At 42.4% G+C, this 20,152-nt stretch overlaps 2 protein-coding genes across 2 annotated transcripts; one reads left to right on the forward strand and one right to left on the reverse strand.

The window, feature by feature from the left end:
• Window positions 1-1,248: 1,248 nt before the first annotated feature.
• On the reverse strand, window positions 1,249-6,640 carry rsad2 (radical S-adenosyl methionine domain containing 2). Its single transcript, XM_040137759.1, has 7 exons — window positions 6,544-6,640; window positions 3,514-3,911; window positions 3,267-3,428; window positions 2,843-3,072; window positions 2,599-2,748; window positions 1,936-1,968; window positions 1,249-1,635 (listed from the first exon to the last, which is right to left on the reverse strand). Exons 2-7 carry the CDS (start codon window positions 3,824-3,826, stop codon window positions 1,471-1,473), a joined length of 1,053 nt encoding a protein of 350 aa, XP_039993693.1. The 5' UTR covers window positions 3,827-3,911; window positions 6,544-6,640; the 3' UTR covers window positions 1,249-1,470.
• Window positions 4,673-8,754, forward strand: cmpk2 (cytidine monophosphate (UMP-CMP) kinase 2, mitochondrial). Its single transcript, XM_040137758.1, has 5 exons — window positions 4,673-5,309; window positions 5,640-5,754; window positions 6,153-6,354; window positions 6,575-6,808; window positions 8,354-8,754. Exons 1-5 carry the CDS (start codon window positions 4,719-4,721, stop codon window positions 8,472-8,474), a joined length of 1,263 nt encoding a protein of 420 aa, XP_039993692.1. The 5' UTR covers window positions 4,673-4,718; the 3' UTR covers window positions 8,475-8,754.
• Window positions 8,755-20,152: the final 11,398 nt, after the last annotated feature.

Here is a 20,152-nt window from a genome sequence, read left to right on the forward strand (position 1 = left end):
GGCCCCAGCAAAATCAGCCTTAGTTTAGTTTCTGTATTATTCCACTCACTTAAATGACATACCAATAATCTCTCAGTTGCAGGGCTCCTAAGTGAAACCTTCGTTAAATGTGGTGTATGACCTCACATTAAAATATTTAAAGCCAGTTTTTTGGTTTGGTCCTTTATAGAAAACAACACATGAGACATAGCCAGAAATAAAATGATGAAGTCCTGGACTTTTTTTAATCCTTCATCAGTTCACCAGCCCTCCTCAAAACAGACACAGTCACCAGAATATTGCTACAGCTCTCATGATTTGGACTCCTATATAAACTCCCCATTTACCCAGGAGAGGAAAAAGCAGAAAAATACCAATGTACTTAGTATTTGAATGGTTGTGACTACCAGGATGCTACAGCAGTGGTAACAAGTAGAGAGCTGTCCTCCACAGGAGAGACAGCAGGAGAGGCCAGTCTACTTAGTGTAGCAAGGATTAAAACATCCAGAATAATAGAATGGCCTAGCACCTGACTGCATGATGTAATGGCCACACACTGCAGTCTCGGGAGGTGGTCGACCACTCCTGGCTCAACTTGAGGACGGAATTACTTTCATTTGTCAAAGTCCAACACGACATCCGTTCCTCCTACTTTAAATGGACTCGCATTATTTCAAGAGTAGAGTAGACAATGCTTCAAATAGGGATGTTGCCGCAAAGAAGCCACAAATTCTTAAACGTGGATGATTCACACACATCTTCAACCCCGGCAGCACAGAAGATCCATACGATCACCACAGTTTTATGGTGGACACCAAAGATTAGTGTCACCAAGTAAGTGTCTGACCACATGTGAAATACGGTCATAATCTGTCCCCATCTGTCCCTGAGTTACGGCGTTCAATTATGGCCAGAAAAGTGTTTTTACAGAACATCATGATGTCACAATGAAGTTGACCTTTGACCTTACGGATATAAAATTTCATCGCTTCATAATTTGATTCTGTTAGACATTTGTGTGGAATTTTGTCATAATTAGTGTATGAATTTATGAGTTAAGTTAAAAACGTGTTTTGTGAGGTCACAGTGATGAAATTCCCTTCAGGCGTTTCTGGATCAGGATCACGAGAATGGGACAGACGTTCAACTGGAAAACATAATCCCTCCGGCCGGGGCTGTCGCTGGAACCGAGGCGCAAAAAATGAAGAAAAAACACTTTTTCACATTTTTTTTTAATAAAATATTTGTATCAAGTTATATTTAGTCACAAACTTCCATATTTGCAGTGCAAGGAAACAGCAATGCTTATCTGTAATTGAAACAGCAAAGTGCAAAAAATACTTTGAATAGAACAGGTTTTTCAACAATCACAAGTGGTACGGTAAGCTAGAAAAGTAAGAGACATAAATAAAGATAAAAACATTCACACTTTACAAATTAACAGTGCATTGGCTTAGCAAAGGTAAATCAAAATACATGAGCAGCAGAATTTCACCAGTCCAGCTTCATGTCAGCTTTGCTCCACAGATATTTCCCTCCTCTCTTTAAGAACATCTTTTCATCAAAGCCACTAAAGCAAATGGCGTTATTTACGCCAACATCAAGGATGGACTTGGACGGGTCCTTCCTTCCCTCTCGACAGTCCAGGAAACGCATCTGAAAAATGAGGAAAGGCAAACAATTTGGGACTTACATATTGAAATGCTCAACCTGTCTGCTCTATTCAACAGCTTTCAAACAATCATCATTTAATGACTCCTAACTGCCTCAGACTTGGAGGGAAGTGCTTTTAGTTCAATACTTAACATAATTTTTAACAAAAATAAAAACTAACTTTTAGCAAAAGTAGTGGCACAGTCAAACTAACAGTAACTCTAAGGTAAGATGCATGTGACCTGTAAAAGTAGTGAGCTGAAGAGGAATGAGTTAAATCCATAAACAATATAAAGTACTTACATACTCATCCAGGATGAGGTAGGAGTTCCTCATCTGTGAAGACAATAAAGACCACAGATTTAAAATTTGCACACACGGAATAAAACTCTTTTTTCACTTCTCTCTCACCTCTAGAACCTGGTCTTTGATGTGCACTACTACTACTACTACTACTAGTACTACTGATGTGCACAGTGTGAGGCATATATTCGGATGTTAGCAAATAAATTTAGCCACAAGTAGAGCTGTGACCATTGTTTATTTCTCATTTATACCCCGGTATTAGTAAATTATTACGACAGGTTGTACAGTGCTTAATCAGGAAACCCCAGGTGAATGGGCATATTTTTTGGGAGTGGAAAACAGGGGAAACATTAATATCATAGTATTATTTTGATATGTATTCAAACGCAACAAACTCACATGATAGGAACTAATTCATTTTCAATCGTTCAATAAAAAGTGACATATTTTGGTGAGATTTAACTTGCTATCGTAATTTCAGAGATGAGAATCATTAGTCACAGTTTCTCGTGAATTTTGTTTGTCAAAGGGGGCCAAAGGTTCATATAAGAAGCCTACTTCAACTGAAATATTTTCCAGACAATGGGTGTAAGTTACTCTGTGCATTTAAACATACAGTATATACAGTCGTACTTGTTGCCACCGTTCGGTGTCGCATACCTTCTCATTCGACTCAGGAACAAGGCAGGAGACGCTGCTGTGTCTATCAAGAAACTCCTGAAACTGCTGATCGCTGATGACGAACCTCTCCGCCTCTCTCAGGGCTGACTCTCCTGCATTCTCCCCATCAATCAACAGACACTGGAATACCTGTACACAAGAATGATGAGTGGGGGGGGTGAGAGCGATAGGTGTGATGACACGAACATGAGCTAACACACACACCCTCCGTTTCTAACGTTACCTTCCAGCGAACCGGGTTGAGCTGGATGATGTGCTCCTTCATGTCTTCGTCAACGTTGAAGGTGTTGATGACCGAGTTGACTTTGAATGCCACTTTATACTGCTGGCACCAGTTGCGAATCTTGTAAAGGTTGTCAAGGTGGCTCTTCCTGCCCTGAGCTCTGCCGATCAGCTGGTTGGTTGCTTCATCAAAACTGTCACAGGAGATGGCCAAGATGTCCAGATAGTCACCTGAGAGAGAGAGAGAGAGAGCATAATTCTGAATACTCTGCTTAACATTTGCTTTGGTGCAGAATGAGAGAATAAAGTATTTTCTTCGTTATATGGCGCCAACAAGTGCACCATATGGTAAAAAAGAGGTAGCACACAAATAATGTATGTAATGATGAATTTGTCACACTGAAGACACTGATTTGGGGTCTTACCATATTTCTGGAACCATTTTTCTTTGATCATGCTTCCATTGCTGACGATGCTGACACTGGGGAGCTGGAGGTCCTGTTTACAGTACTGAACTAACTTGCCCAGAAACTCCCCCTTTTCATGCAGGAAGGGCTCTCCTCCAGAGAAGTTGATCTTTTCCATACCTAGGAAGCAGACAGATCGAATGAACAGCGTGCAAGAGTTTTGACATCATCTAAAAGAACAGAATATATCATCCGATAGATTTACCTGATTCCGTCAGAAGTTTGATGCCCCTCTTGGCTTCTTCTAGGGGCATAACGAAGGATGTTTTTGCAGTGTGGAAACAAAATCCACACTTATAATTACACTTGCGTGTAAAATGATAGTTGACACTTGTTGGAGTCGTTGCATTTTGGACTCTCCTTTTGTCCAGTGCCCTGCCAGGTGAGGCTGCAGCCCCGCAGGCTTCCGTTTTCCAGCAAGAAATTTTTGAAAAGATGCTTGCAAAAATGCAGTACAGGGTGCTGACGCAGAGCTGCAGCAGCAGCCTCGGAGAGGCGGCCAACGAGGAGTACACCATCTTGCAGCCGACCACCTGTATCACCACTTGCTCTGCTCGCACCGTGGATGTTGACGACTCTTAAGTAAGGAGCCGCAGGGTGCGCCTGTGACAGGGAGAGGGGCAGTGGATCAGCTGAGCGGCTGGGCGGTTTCTGTTTACATATCGCGAAAACGAAACCCAGCCGGGTGCGTGGCCCCTGATGACTGTGTACTGTGCGCAGCCCGGTGAAGTAATCAAATGTCACGCTCCGGGCGCGCGTCTGACCGGTCCATTCTTAGATACACCTCCAGTCATTACACAGATGCCGCAGGGATAAGAATTGGGAATTGAATGGGATGATTATAGAGTTTGGGGGGATTAAGGGGTTATAGCCACGGCAGTTAGTAACGTGTGATGCCATAATTATATACTACTAATAATAATAATCGCTGAGTTGTGAACGCTTTTGATGAGCTTTTAAAAGTCGTAAAGAAGCAAGGCTATCACTGTAAAGGGCCTTGCCCCCCCATTAATTTGTGCCTGTGTCTGCATCCTGGCTTATGCTTTTGCATGCTTTGAGCACGTCCTCTAAAATATTACTTTCAGTAATTAATATAAGTAATATATTAATGCTTCCTTAATGATGCCATATTTCATTCCGTGTTTTTTCCTGATTTTATCCCGCAGTTGATCAGACCTAGTTTCACTCTTAATGGTCCACCTGTTGACCTTGCTGAGACACAACTACTTAGCCTGAGTACATTTTTCTATAAACATAACTTAAGGAAATTTTCTCTCTGAGTCAGCTTTATCTTGCTCCACCCATTTTAGGCCAATGTTCCCTTTCACTTTCGTTTCCCCCCCCCCCGCGGCTTATGTAATGCCTGGCGGTGGCTATCAGCGGCTGGCCCAGTGCGTCCTGGTGCGAGGCATGGCGCGCCGCACAATGTCTCTTCTTCCCCACTGGTCCTCTCGTATTTTCTCAGTGGAGCTGGACGGAGCGAGCCACTACTTCGCAATTCAAGAGAAGCACCGGGGGGAAGAAGTGCCACGGGTGTTCAGAAAACTGCCGGACCATGACCGGTGTTACTCCCTGCTCGTCTGCAGCGGCGACAGAATCCGAGGAGCCAAGGTTTACGGGGAGCTGAAAGACAAATTGCTGAGGCTCTTGTCTCCAGAGTGTGACTTGTCTCCCATGTCCTCGTTTCTGCCAAACGTCAAGGACTCTCTCGTCAAGGGGTATTTTTTTAAAGGTAGCTCTGGGAGTTGCTCCCCGACAGAACGACTCTTGCGAGATTTCGCGCAGCGTGACCCGGTGCTGGTGTGTTCATACTTAAGAGGCGAAGACGGTCAACTGTGGACTCAGCATCTGTGGCCACATGCAGAGAGCCAGTTGATGGACGTTTCGAAGGAGTACTATGTGGTGCCCTCGGAGGCGCCAGATCATCACCCATCGACTCTCAACCTCGTCAACTCGGATGTTTTCTACAGTTTTGAGGAGGCCTATGAAGTCCTAAAAAAGGTTTCCACAGTCCCATGCCAAGCACAGACCCGTTCCATGTACAAATTGTGTAGAACTGTAGCTCAATTTGCATGATGCGGCAAACTGGCGCAGCCGTGCGGTAGAGGAAGGCATAGCAGTGGATAACAAAGTGGCCCAAAGCGCTTGATTCTTCCATTAATCTATCCGTGCCAGGTGGCCAACGGAAGTGTGTGTGTGTGTGTGTGTGTGTGTGTGTGTGTGTGTGTGTGTGTGTGTGTGTGTGTGTGTGTGTGTTCATGTGCATCGCAGTCTGTGACTCCCTCCTGCCTCCTCTCACAGCAGCGAACTGGTTTTTTGTCTGTTCTGCAGTGCGGTGACATCATCCCAGAGGCGAAGTCTGTACTGGAGCTGCTGCCCAGCAGAGTGGAGGCCAGAAGTAAACCAGCCTCCCCTGTTATTGTCATAGAAGGCCTGGATGCCACAGGTTAATGCCATTACCTCGTAAATAAATATGTGATCAGTTTTGATGTATAGATGTCTCGCCAAAGTGACGGCCGGTTGTTCTCTGCTAAAGCTATTATCTGCCAGTCAGCTTCACCTAATGGAATATCGTGTATCATGACCTCAGAAAAGTTACATCACTGTGAAAGTGGTTCATTTAATAGCTCGCTCATCTAATACTCTTTGTAAACCTCATGTAGGTAGGAAGGGAGTTTTAGGTCTAGTTTTCAAGAGTCTCATCAGTCCCTTATGAGATTTACAATAGAAAAAAAAAAAAAAAAGACAAATTCTGTCTTTTATGCTCTGAAAATTTGCCCAGTCATTGTTTCTCCTCTTTGTTTGTGAGGTAACTCTTTCGCCCACACCCTCTGCCCATCACAGGTAAGACCACTCTGACTCAGTCTCTGAGGGATGCTCTGAGGGCCGTTCTGCTGCAGTCCCCTCCCCAGTGCATGTCCCCCTGGAGGGCCCGGTTTGATCGGGAGCCCCCCCTTATCCGCAGGGCCTTCTACGCTCTGGGGAACTACTTCACAGCAGAAACAATAGCCCAGCAGAGCATGGAGACACCTGTCATCATTGACAGGTAGAGACAGCTGAGATGTCGCTGGTGGAGTGAAGTTTCTTGACCTTTTTTCTCTTGTAAGAAGTTGAGGAAGACAGAGGGGGCAACACAACACCTTCCACAGGGATCTAGACCTACAGTTCCACATTTAACATCTCCGAGGCTACCTATGTGGCTAGTCACCTGATAGTACATCCATCCATCATTCACCTTTAATCCACCATCCATTATCTGTCCCCAGATTCTGGCACAGTACGGCAGCCTATGCCATCGCCACAGCAGTGAGCGGTCCACTGTGCAACCTTCCAGATGAGGGTTCGGAGGTGTACCGTTGGCCCAGTGACCTGCTCCAGCCCAGTCTGGTGGTCTTACTCACTCTGCACCCTGAGGAGAGGAAGAAGAGACTGAGGAACAGAGGTCAAGGAAAGACTGAAGAGGAGCAAGAGCTGGACCACAACCGGCTGTTCAGACTCAGGTGAGATCCTACAAATAGGAGTTTACAAGTTTACAATCTGGCATTTAAAATACTGCATAGGGATGCAACTAATTATTATTGTCACTCATTCATTCACCAGTTACTCAAGTGATTAGTCATTTAGTTCATAAAATGTCAAATATTTGAAAAATGTCCATCACTGTTTCTCAGAAACCCAAAGTGATGTCTTCAGATTGCTTGTTATGTGCATCCAACAGTCAAAAACCCAGAGACATTAAATTTACAGTCAAACAACAATGAACAAACAACACAGTAAAGCAACAAATGCTGGCGTTTGACTTATCGATTAATAGACTAATCCCCTCAGCACTAATACTGGGATTACTTTTCCTAACACAAGTTAAAAAACTGCGTTTTTGAGTTCGTTTTAATTGTTTTCAATGTAGATAATCTAGTTTTAATCAGATCAATGAATTGTGATGTTCATCATTCAAGCGTAGAGAGTTATCTGTTTTATTAGATGTTCCTGAAACAAGTGAAAGTGCACCGGAAAGTACTTCATCAAAAAAATTACACTTGTTTTAGGTAAAATAAGTTAATAAAATAAAATAAGTTTTAACAATCACTAAACCATATATGCTGAAAGTCTAAATCATTGGATAAGTAGGACGTTTTTTAGTAGGTGTACATTGTAACATAAATATAGTTCTGATAATATCGGTGTCTTCGGGATTGCATTGTATTCTCCTTCTGTTAATGTAACGGTAGTCCAGTATGACAGTACTTCTGTATGGTACCCACAGTGGGTAAAACAGAAAAAAACCCACGGTAGACACACTTAGCTATGTGACATGTGTGGACAAATGTTTTAACAGTCTGTGGTGACAGGAGTTCTCTCTGAGCGTGAAAGCATGAAACCACAGATGGGGTTCAAACTGCACGTTTCACAGATTCAGGTCAGCTTAGTCTTAGTCTGATCCATCAAACACTTAACAATCAATTACTGTCTCGTGGGGGAAGCAGCTGATGAGAAAGAACAGGTGATTAGTTGCTGAGCTGTTGTGCTCCATTAAGCTGGCCAAAACTCGAAGGCACTGCCGGCCCAGTTAGTCGCTACGCAGACAGGTCGATGGCTACTTTCATTCATTCTGTATCCTGACATAATGGCCTTTCCACACGGGACAGCCAGATGTTGGGCCAGCAGAATTAGAAAACGGAGGGAGTTGACTGTCTGCAGCTGAGAGAGTGAGAGATTCTGCAGACTTGGTCAATCACAATCACAAGGACTATTCTTCATTTGTCTTGGCTGGAAATGGCTGCACTCTGAACTACAGATCTCAGTCGTTGTGCTTTTTATCACTGTACTCACTTTTCACCAAAACTGTGAGCTGTGAAAATACTCAAGCTTATCCTGAAAACAGATTATGCGGTGTAATGTAAAGTGTCATTCTCCATGTTTATATGTATTTTTTTTCCATTTGTTGAGCAATGGTGGCGCGTGTGTGTGTGTGTGTGTGTGTGTGTGTGTGTGTGTGTGTGTGTGTGTGTGTGTGTGTGTGTGTGTGTCTCTTTGTGTGTCTGCAGAGTGGAAGAGGTTTACCGGAGGATCAGTGGCCCAGCTTGCATCACTGTGGATGCTAGTCCTTCGGCAGACCAAGTGCTCCAACAAGTGCTGCTTTTAATTAGGGGCAAATGCCACTTGTAAACAGTTCTCCATCTCCCCTGCCGTCAGCCAAGCATCAAGTGGATGCAGTACCTCCTTTGACCACTGGGTGCCAGTAAGGTGTCGTGAATGTGATAGGAGGAGGAATGGTGGCCAGATTGGAGTGCGGAGAAGAGATACTATTCAGAATGAGTAAAGGTTGAATGGCCAGGGGCCAGAACTGCATGCTACAATCAGAAATACATATTCATGTAGACACACACACAGACACAGACAGACAGACACACACACACACACACACACACACACACACACACACACACACACACACACACACACACACACACACACACACACACACACACACAAAAACAAATATATTATTAAGAGGAAGTGTGCATTTTACAGTTGTTGTGACTTCTCAGAAATCAGACACGGTGTAGCTGCACTTAATAACAACCACTTGTTCTTGGACTGACACTGAGGAAATCGTTTGAAACATTAATATGAGCACCAGTGACACAGACATCATTTAAGTTCACAAACAGGCAAAATCCAAAATTCGAAATATACAATAAACCCACAAAAATGAAAACATTTGAAGAAACTATAGAATCCAATTTGCATTCAGATAAAACACTCTTAATTTGTTTAAAAACTGTTTCTGATTAAAGGAAAATTACTCTAAACATCTGAATGTGGTCTCTCTTTATGTATTGCATAAGCCACAGAGGTTCGTTATTTAAACTGTATGTACCAGTATGTCTGTGTTTTATCTTGCTTATGTAAGTGCCTGTGAACTTTCTGCGAACACATTGTTTTCCATCTTAAAAACGACTCCTTTATGCACCGCACTGCAGATGGTTATTCCCTTTTGTCCAGCTGTGTGATACTGACACAACTGGTACCACTTGTATTGATAACCTGTGCGGCTCACAATAGGGCTATAAAGCACACTGAGAACATATAGTGATGTTTGCACTTGATGTTCTCATGGGCACAGGCACTCACAAGCGTGCAGACACAAATGCACACATGCAACCTACTTGTGTAAACACACACAAGCATGTACAGTTCCTAAGAGCATATACTGTAATTCATTTATGTGGGGAGGAAGTGTATATTCGGCCTATGAGATGGGAAGATTAATTGGGAGTTTTAGTAATTATGAGCTTGGCAAAGCTGCAGGCTGGAGAAGACAGAGTGACCCATCTCTTTTACTGTGATGCATCAGCAGAGCGCCAACCACTGCAGACCCTATTCATATGGCAATTAATGGAGCGCTGTATATCAATGTCATTCCAATGCTCCCCCACATAAGCGCATGGATTACTCCTATTACCAATTACAGCAATCCGATGTTTTACTGAGTGCAGAGGTGCTGTGGATGCAAATCTTACCATCACATGTAATCACATAAACTAAGATAAGGTGTCATTATGTTTATGGAGTATGGATTGCTCCACGAGGTAAGTTTCCGAGGACAGTTTACTGGATTCATAAGTCCTCAGCTGCCTGCTGACGCTGTGGATGTGCAGTGTGGCACAAAACGAATGAAGCACAGACCTGTGAGGAATTTTGATGGCTATTAACACAGTAGCCTCTGTCTCAAGAGAGTCCAAAATTTATGAAGTAGGAGGGCAGAGCAATTAAGCATTGCGCCATACATCATACCTGAATGCAAAGTTGTGTGTGCCTGCGGTGTCAGCCATATTTCCATGTCAGATGTTGTTATGCTTTGTTATCCTTGGCAACAAAAAGTGACTGGTGATTTCATGCCATTATTGCCCCTCGACATGACTGTAATATGACATTAATGGCCCATAATCACAGTACATTACACATGCACTGAAATAATTCTCCCCTACATTTGTTAATAGTGTTTTTCCTTTTTGAGACATTAGGGATTTTTTCAGTTGTTTTTGTCAGATGGCCAGGATACACTCAGAGGTCTTAACAGTAACAACAACTCACACATTCACACACAAGATGTCTGTGTTTCAAAGTTGGACTGAGGTTTGAGGAAAAAGTAAATAACTAATGCAATCTGCTTCCAGCCTGTGACCTCACTACTGAAGTTTTCAAGATAAAAGTCCAAGGCACATTTAAGGAGAAACTAAGATCTGTCTGAGAGCTGCAGGAGGAGCCTCTGCCTTACACACAAATATACTGTGTACTTACAGACACAAAGTTGCAGATGAGCACACACACACACACACACACACACACACACACACACACACACACACACACACACACACACACACACACACACACACACACACACACACCTCACCCTGTATGGGGCCACTTCGCGCTACACTCCTCAACTTCAATATTTCATCTGCACAACAGAGAAGGAGCAGCAGAGAGGAGGAAAGCCCTCCGTGAAATAATTAAAGATCCAGCAGGGATTCAGCAGCACAGCAGCCACCGTCCCATCCTAAGTAATAGATCAAATGAAAGCTGTCCCTCAGATCATTAATAATGAGTGTGGTATGGAGACTGAGGGGGTAAGGGTGGGAGGGGAATGGGAGGGCATAGGGCTGGTATAGGTTGGGGGAGGGAGAGAGGGCATCAAGGAAGCACAAGGTGTTTTTATGTGTGTGTGTGTGTGTGTGTGTGTGTGTGTGTGTGTGTGTGTGTGTGTGTGTGCGTGTGTGTTAGGAGTGTGGCTGGGTGAGGGAGGGGGGTTTGAATAGTAGTCTGGGTCTCCTGGCAAAGACCCCAGTGGACCTCCCTTGGCAGCCACATGAAGCAGCATGGCAAGAGGAGTCATGCATATGATTTGGCACCAAGTGTCTGCCTAACTCTAAAGACCCAACAGCAATGTCTATATACATTTCTTGTCCAGTAAACACCCTTTTACACAGTGAATGGGCAGGTTAGCAGGGGCTAATAATGCTCCTTTCAATCAGCGGGGCCCCAGAAAAGTGGCTGGATACGATGTTGGATTTTTGGTGAGCTGAGTACACTGGCAGGGATGGGCTGTCTGCGACGGGGGAGGGGTGATAACAAGGGGGGGGCGTAGATAAGAGTGAAGGGAGATGCTGCAGATGTTGTCATCTGTGGGCTCAAGTCTCTCCAGATCTCTCCAGCTGGCAGGTACAGTGTGTTTCCCAAATACAATCCTCACAACCAAATATAGCATGTAGCATTCCCCAAGTAGCTTTAAATACCATCCGAGGTCCTTCCTAAATAGTCACCAACCCCAACCTCCTTAACAAATCCCAGGTTTGGTGTGTAAAGGCATCACATTGGATTGGATTATACAAATCTGATTAAAGCAGATTGAATACAAAAACAAAATTCCAATGTATAAAAATCTAAGATTAAAATAGCCCAGTCTGTTAACCTCATCTATTAAAGACTTTTAAGCAAGATCAAGGAAAATAATCCGATTATATCACTAAGTTTGAGTTGTCGGGTAGACTAAATTGAAGTACATGATCACAATTATGAATTCTTAACCTTCTCTCACCTCCCAAAATTTTGTCAAACCAGCCAAATCTCTTGTACAACCCAACCGCCCTTCCAGCACATGACCCAGAAAAAAAAAAAAATACAGAAAAGCTCAAAATGAGGTGGAAAAGACAGCAGAAAGGCAGAGATGGGGGGAGAGAAAAAAAAGTTTTGAAAATATCCCATCAAAAAACAGATGTATAATTCAACAGCTTTTCATCATCATGCTCACTCTTTGTCATGGTGTCTGAATACTTATTTGGAGGGGAAAAGACAGCATCTCAGTCAATAGGTGAGGGTATTAGGCACAGCAGGCTGTGTATTCAGAATGCCATTATATATTCAGGTTGTGCTTATTTTCTGATGTTTTCAGGGGATAGGTGCTGTATAGTCTGTGATGATTGCATGAAACTTCACCAGTTTTGCCTGGCGGCTGTTGGGGAGGCTTCACCAGGAACAGTTAAATATTTAAACACTGCTGTGAGATCTCATTAAAAACGACACATCAGCCCCCATAAGGCCCCTACAGCACTCCTTTCACACACTCCCGAAAACCCAGTTAGAACCCGGTGGAGTGTGACAAAACAGTTATTGTCTATTTACTGTGGAGAACTTGTGATAAATCATCATATCCTGTCAAATAAGGCAGCTGGCAGTAGTGTTGACAAGTGGTAAGTTGTCGTATTAGTGGAGAAAATGATTGAGATTCACTTCGGTGTTGACAGCTGCAGACAAGCAGAAATATGCCAAAAACAAAATAACATGACAACTAGACCAGACCAACATTTCCATAACACACATATGAAAAGAAGACAGAGAACAAACTTTGGCTCTCTGGAGTCTTCTTGCCTTCTCACAAAATCTGGGCAATTACTTCCAACGCTATTGTTTGGGGCTTCCCTATTTTTAGCCTGGCTGCCCTCTCAAATAAATTGATTTCCTGTGGCGAACTTGGAATGTTCCTTGTGTGCCATGTTTCCCCCCCCCCTCCAAACACACAAATACCATCATTCTTCTCCCAGAGGAATAAATCAAAGGCAACACTGCCAAGCTCTACACAGCTGTGTATGTGCATCTCTTTTTATACTTAAAAATGGTTTATTTTTGTTTCCGTTCCATTAATGCTTAGGCATGTCTCCTACTTCATCAGGCATCAGTAAACAGCTGAGAAGCTACTTGCTTGACAGGCAAGTGGCTAACTGACTCTCAAAATACCTAGACTGACTGATTCTCTCTCTCTCTCTCTCTCTCTCTCTCTCTATCTCTATCTCTCTATCTCTGGTCTTAATCTTTGATTCGATCTCTCATGAGACACAGAGGTCTGGTTTTTCATGGTCCCTACCACAGAAATAATGGCTGGGTCAAAACAGACTAAGCTCTCAGATCGCAAGAAGATATTTAAACACCCAGCACACATAAATAAAAGTAGAGCAACTTGATCCTGGATTCTTGTAACGGTGTCAGGGGAGCCACTGGTCTTTGATGAACACTACCAAAGACAGATGCATGGCGGTTGGGGGAAGCTGCGCTTGCAGGGAAAGAAGAAATTACAATGCACAGCCTGATAAAGAAAGTGAGAATAATAATACCGAGGAATATAAATCATTAAGCAGAGCAAATGTTTGCTCAACTTCACTTGGACAACTCTGTAAAAGTGCACCACAAACTGCCATACATCAAATTACTTTTTAATTATCATGCTGTTAAGTCAGTGTACCAAATGCTTGCTTAAGTTGAGTGCGTATTGTGAATTCATGAGTGCATTTTCTAAAACCAGATGACCAGGGATTTGGTAAGGCGTGCATTTCAGTTTCTGTTATCCACTTCCGTTGTCACGGACTCATGTGAGAAGTAAATGATTGTAAATAAGACCTTTGTGGTGTGGAAACAGACAGTGACAGAGAGGGAGAGAAGGGAGGAGAGAGCTAGAGAGACACAAATGAGAGAAACATACCACTAGATCCCAGTTCCTTATCCTGACTAAGCCATCTGAATCCCTCTACACCCATTTAGCTTGCTCACTCTACAGCTCTCCTGTGTGAGAGCTGAGGCATTTGCCTACTTTACAGTCTCCTCACTGCACCTTGGAAAATATTGAGTTTATAGCCACTCATCTCCATAATCAACACCATATACCCAGTAGCCTACAGGAGGGACTGCAAGCAAACGGGAGAAGGATTCACACTGGCTTTACCTTCCAACTCTTCCCACAAGTCACTCCTGCTGCCTTTTAAAGAGAGTTTAGTGAATGAGTCCTTATGGGCCGAAGAAATGTTTTCATAAGTCTCATTCTTACTCACTTTGAAGCACTTCCAATGCTGTTCATTTCTGATAAGAAAAGTTTAACAATCAAGTCTGTGGAGAACGGGCATTATTGTAAAAGGGCTACCACCTGATCCTTTGAATGTTTAGTGTTTTCTTATCTTAATTTGCAGCCACTAAAACATAGAAGATAAAGTCAATTTGTTGAGTCTCAGATGATGTAGTGTGCCATGACAGAGAAGCTCAGAAACCTCACTCTCTGAAAACAAGATTTGTCTTAGGAACAGTCCCAAACAGGTAAACCACACTGTAACGAAGTAAATGAAAACTCTACCAGTGACAAAAAACAAAAAAAAGCAAACAAACATCTTGCCTTTCAAGCACCCTCTGCAGAGCCAAGTGATGATGTAGCTAGCTAGAGTCTGGCTGGAGCAGTTATCCATCTCGTCCTGTGCTGCCAGCTGTCAGAGTACACAGCTCCAGCTAGCCGCCGGTGGCAGGTGTAATCAATATGGACTCCACAGAGAGTTGCACTACCAGAGGCCAGTCTCCACTCTCTAACCCATCTCTGTCTCTCCAGGGGAAACAGTAGGCAGGCGGGCAGGGAGAGTACTTTGATGTCTCCTCCGGGCCAAGATGGAGCAACCCACTATAGCTCTGTAGCAGGGAGATGATTAATCCTGCCTATTGAATGCAGCATCATGTTTGAGTTAGAGAAAACTGTTTTTATCTGACTGAGTGGAGTAAAATGCTCCTTCAAGAAGATTCAGAAAATTGTAATTAGGAAACAACTGTCGCTTAGTGCTTACGCAAATATCAACATTTTATAGCTGGGTTTTTAAAAAAAATTTTTTTTGGTATTATCAGTTTCTTCCATCCATCCAGCATATATTAAGCAGCAGAGTTCAATTTGTGATTTGGCTGTGAAAAATGAGTTCCATGCCAACAATGATATCATCCACACAAAACAAGAACAAAACACTAAAACTAAACATATAACACTATAAAATGTGTGGTGTACAAAATGTACTTTTAAGAGCATGAACACACGAGTATTAGACATTATATTAAAACCTAACAATACAGTTAATAATAAAATAACGTTCATATTAACAATCAAAATTATAGGCTTACATTTTGCGCCCATAGTAAACATTTTAGCATGTTTTACCAAGTTTGTGCAAGTAAAGTACAAGTACAAGTAAATTTTGTATTGAATTTAACCCCTTTTTATATACTGAATATAGTCATTAGCACTAATGGTAATATATAATGACAGTAGTATACACTTATTAAAAATGTACTATTTGTGTAGGATTTTTGACTAATGCATCAATAACACTAATTTGAGAGAGGGACAGCGAGACAGTCATATAAGCACACACACAGACGTACACACGCAGTAGCGCCCCTGAAGGTATTCACTTCTCCACCTAATTTAAAGCGCTCTCAAAGCAAAGCCATGGAGAAGAATAAACAGTGAATTTAAAATGATCTTTCATTTTAATGACTTGTTGTTGTCTTTAAAAAATCATTTTCTGAGATGTTTTCAGGGGATCTATGGAGGAGTCAGCTAATTTAAAATAGTGTAGATCTTGCCTGAAGACAAAAATCTTATGTATTTGCATGTACTATGCATTTTTTCAGCATATTCTGCTCCATATGCACATATAGAAGCACTTGCAGAAGGGAAATAGTTTGGCAGGAGAACGGGGATTTCTTTTCCAAATTCTAGTGTCTTAGAGGCATTTGTACTATAATTACTGCATTCTTGGTTTTGCTCTTTAGAAAGAAAGTTACTTTGTTTGAGCTAGAATTTTGTTTGCATTTAACATCTACAGTGCGGCAACAGTTGTGATAGTTCTAAAGTTGTCAGGTTCAAAGTCAACTTGCAGAGCAAATTAAGCCGTTGCGTTGTGTAGTATCACAATGGTCCGATGTTCCAAAAGAAAGCTGAAAGAAGGGTATGAGTTGAAAAGCAACTGAGTCATCTTTCACAGAGGAGTTAAAGGCAAATGTAACTGGTAAATCTCAAAACTACCTGACAAAGACTGACCTCTGGGTTACCCTGAAGGAAGTCTAACAACAAAAGGCAAAGATACTATTACAAGGTCAGGTCTATCTTACAGATGCATGCACCCCTACCCCTCAATTCCACATTAACCGGAGACACACCTACATGAACACAGGCAGACATTCATAAAAGGGGAGGAAATGTCTCTGACAACCATTGCATTCTGAAGTAGACTAGTGGAGATGGAAAACAGTATAAAACAAAGTAGTACCAGGAGTAATAATCTGCTGTAAAACCACTGACCATCAAACTGCTTTTAATACATCAGCAAAACCAATTCTAGACCCACACTCCTACACTGAGGTAGTTAATGGATACTTGCCAGTAGGCAAGTAACTGAAACACCCTTAGGGTGTGATAGTCCTCTATCTTAGTGTGATTAATATGCACAGTGCAACATTTTAATTTGAAAAATCACTGGTCCATTGGATTTCTCTGTTACATCCATGTCAGCCCAGAGACGCTCACGCTGCTTTCCAGTAGAATCTGACACCATATTATTTGGCCAAAAAACACTCTCCGTCTGTCCCTCTGACTCTCCACGTTTTTCTTTACTATCTAGTCATTTCTAAACCCCTTCTGTCTCCTTTACTCCATCTCATCTTTCTTTCTTTCCTTACTTGTTGTGCAAGACCTCATGAAAGTATCAACAGGGAGAAGAAGCCAAAAAGCATTAGATTTACTGCTTGCTTTGGCACGATCGGAGGGAGAGAGGAGTATAGTAGAGAGTATCAAATGGAGGTAAATAAGATGGGAAAGAATTTATATTACACAAAAGAATATGTTCTTCATTCTGAGGAGGGCTCTCTGTAGCTGTCACTATGTTATGGCTGATGAGAGATGAAGGCAGGAAAGTCTAGTTTAGGAGACATATTTGTGTGTGCATTTTGCGCTTACGGCTAAATCCAAAGACACCAAAGCTGACTTCTTTAATTCTGATGCCAGAAACCTTTGAACTGATCTTCAATTTACTCTATGAAAACCTGAAACTCATTCATATCATCATTACCAAAGCACTGAGGTTTAAAGCAGTTGATCACAGGCACCTACACAAATCTACGGAGCCGGGAGGAGGTATATTCAACATCTACAATGAAGACCACCACAGCTGTGTGGCTGTATATGTGAGTGCTAGGTACGTGTCTTTCTATCGCTTTCACACCGATCCTCCCACACTCCCTTTCCTCTTTCCCTCTGGCCTCGATTTTCCGCCCTCCTAAACGACTGATCCTTTCCCCTGACCTCAAACTAGTCAGACTGCTCTGAGAATGATGGATTGGTGCAACACGGTGGCCCATTTAAAGTTAACTCCTCTACTTTACAGTATGTCTAATGCAATAAAGCACCATGCCTTGCAGTATGCAAGTGTGTCGACTACATGGATACAACAAGACTCAAAGCTGTTCAGTTTATTTAAAATTCAGACAGTATTTATTGGACGATGTTCACATAGTGTTATTATACAGCTTTAAGAGGACCTTCATTTGGATATACTTCAAGGAGAATGTGTTGTTGCAGCCTGTAGCACAATCCTAAGCTTGATGTCTCTTATTACTTCTAACAATTGTTTGAAAGCAGAGAGGCAGAGATCACACCTGTTCACATGGCATAAAAAGGCTTACTCGAGGGCTGTTCCTGACTCTAATGTTTATACCATCTACTGCGTCGTCCCCAAAGGCCACTGAAAACACTGTGGATTATTTAATAGTGCTGTATACTGATGGTAGGCTACAGTTCCACTGCCACTTTATGATCCAGAGCTGGGAAAGCTATCTTTCAGCTGAAAAGGTGGCAAATGCATGTGGAAGAGGCATCATTCATGGCCGTACAGCGAGCTTTACACGCCATCGCTAGTTCCTCACCCGGTTCCGAGGTGTACACAAGTCACAGGGCAAGACAACCTCCCTGTGCACATTAAATCTAGGTCTGCAGATAAATTGGTCAGAGCTTGGCCGGAGATTGCTTTGATTTACGGCATAATTACCGGGTTTTGCTGCAGCATTGATATGCCCGGCTATCTGTGCCTCGTTTGTTGTGTATGGTTAATAACAATGAAGCTGTCAGGCCTCAGAGGCAAGCAGACAGGTCTGATGTTACCGGTGGTATGATGTGTGTGGTGGCATATCTCATGTAGCAACCACAAGTCATATAGAGGCATGTTATATTACACTGCAGTCTCCAGTATGTCTGCGCATCCTGGCTGAGAGAGTAATCAGATAAGATAATGTAGTCAGGAGAGAGCGAGAGAGAAAGAGAGAGAGAGAGAGAGAGAGAGAGAGAGAGAGAGAGAGCAATGACTATACATTCACTGTCAGGATGGTAGTGAATCCCTGCGAGGGAGGATCTATCACTCTCAACACTCAAACTCACAAACACAGTCACGCCTGATGCACACACTTAAACCCACACCCACACACAAAGTTGAGCTGAAGAGAAGAGGCTGCGAGGCGCTAGTTGTAGACAGGGAGGATGTTTATAAAGCTGCCAGGCTCAGTGCATCTTTCAGGTTGCATTATGGGTCCCATCTAATTGGTGGTGGTGGAGGCAGAGGTGGGCCTCATTGGAGGTTCAACCAGAGGCTAGCAGTCTCATAGCATCTCAGCAGCTCGTATTTCACTGCGCTCGGTGTGCTAAGAGGGTCAGTCTGTCTGTCGCTTGTTACACACACACACACACACACACACACACACACACACACGGAAATGTGTGCACATGTACATGCATTTGAGTGACTGTACCTTCACACATGCAAATACTCAAACAAAAGTTGACCATAGAAAGAATAAGCAGGGACGTACCGAACATCCCCGACACCGCGCTTAAACTATTTATTTAAACAAATTCGCACTCTTACAGATTTTCTGTCCATGTACACATGTGGACACGACGACACGCTGATCTAATGCCAGTTAAGTGCTTTTCTTCATCAGGAAGATGAGTGAGTCAGTCTCTTTTTAATTGTGTTACTTTCTTAGTTAATAAACTTTAATCTGTGTTCTTTACTGTAGAGTTTAAAAGCCCCACTCTCAGCAAAAACACGACAAGCACTACTGAGCAAATTGAAACAATAGGATTTTGATACAATGAAATATTGAAAAACATATCCTCATATCCTCACCATGTTTTGCAACTTAGTCTGTTGTACTTGGTATGATAACCTCATATTTATAATATGATTAAAATATACATACTTCAATGAGCTTGCCTGTTCAAAATCTCTACTGCACTCTGTTAGCTGGCTGTGTACAAGATAACAGACTGCATTTAATAGCTGAAAAAAAAATGTAAATTTGGGGCAAAAGCCTAACAACATGGAACAGCAGAGATTTAATTTTAAATAAGCAGCTTCAATGAGGCATAATCTCAGCACACAAATTTTTCTCTGCCGTATGCTTTTTCAATTATATTTTCCAGCTAAAAATAGGGAGAAATACAATATTTTACAATCACCCGATGAGAAAAACAACAACAGTTTTTTTTACTGTTTGTTCATTAGAACATAGTTCATGTTTATTATTTATCATTTTGAACGACACTGACTGATTTGATTAGATTAGTGTGAATTGATACACCCCTTCTCTGCATAACAGATCTTGGGTTGTCACAGCTCCCTGCTGGTTGTGGGAGATCGTGGGAGATCATGGTGATGCTCTCCTCCAGTAAAACCTTTGGACCCTCAGGTCCTTTTCACGTCAATTTAATTTTCACTCAATTGCAGATTAATTTGGAAACATTGTTTATATCCTAAGCGTGGTTCAGTTTTGCTTCAGTCCACCTAAGAGCTTTCAAATCATTTTTGAAAAAGTTCTGTCTGTAATAAAACACCAAAACCATACAAAAGTGGTTTATTTCCTTCTTCTCCTCTCTTTTGGTTCTCAAGCAACTACACTGTACTTTACAGCCATCATCTAAGGTTATGGAA

The sequence above is a fragment of the Xiphias gladius genome, chromosome 10, assembly GCF_016859285.1.
Source record: "Xiphias gladius isolate SHS-SW01 ecotype Sanya breed wild chromosome 10, ASM1685928v1, whole genome shotgun sequence".
Classification (NCBI taxonomy): domain Eukaryota; kingdom Metazoa; phylum Chordata; class Actinopteri; order Istiophoriformes; family Xiphiidae; genus Xiphias; species Xiphias gladius.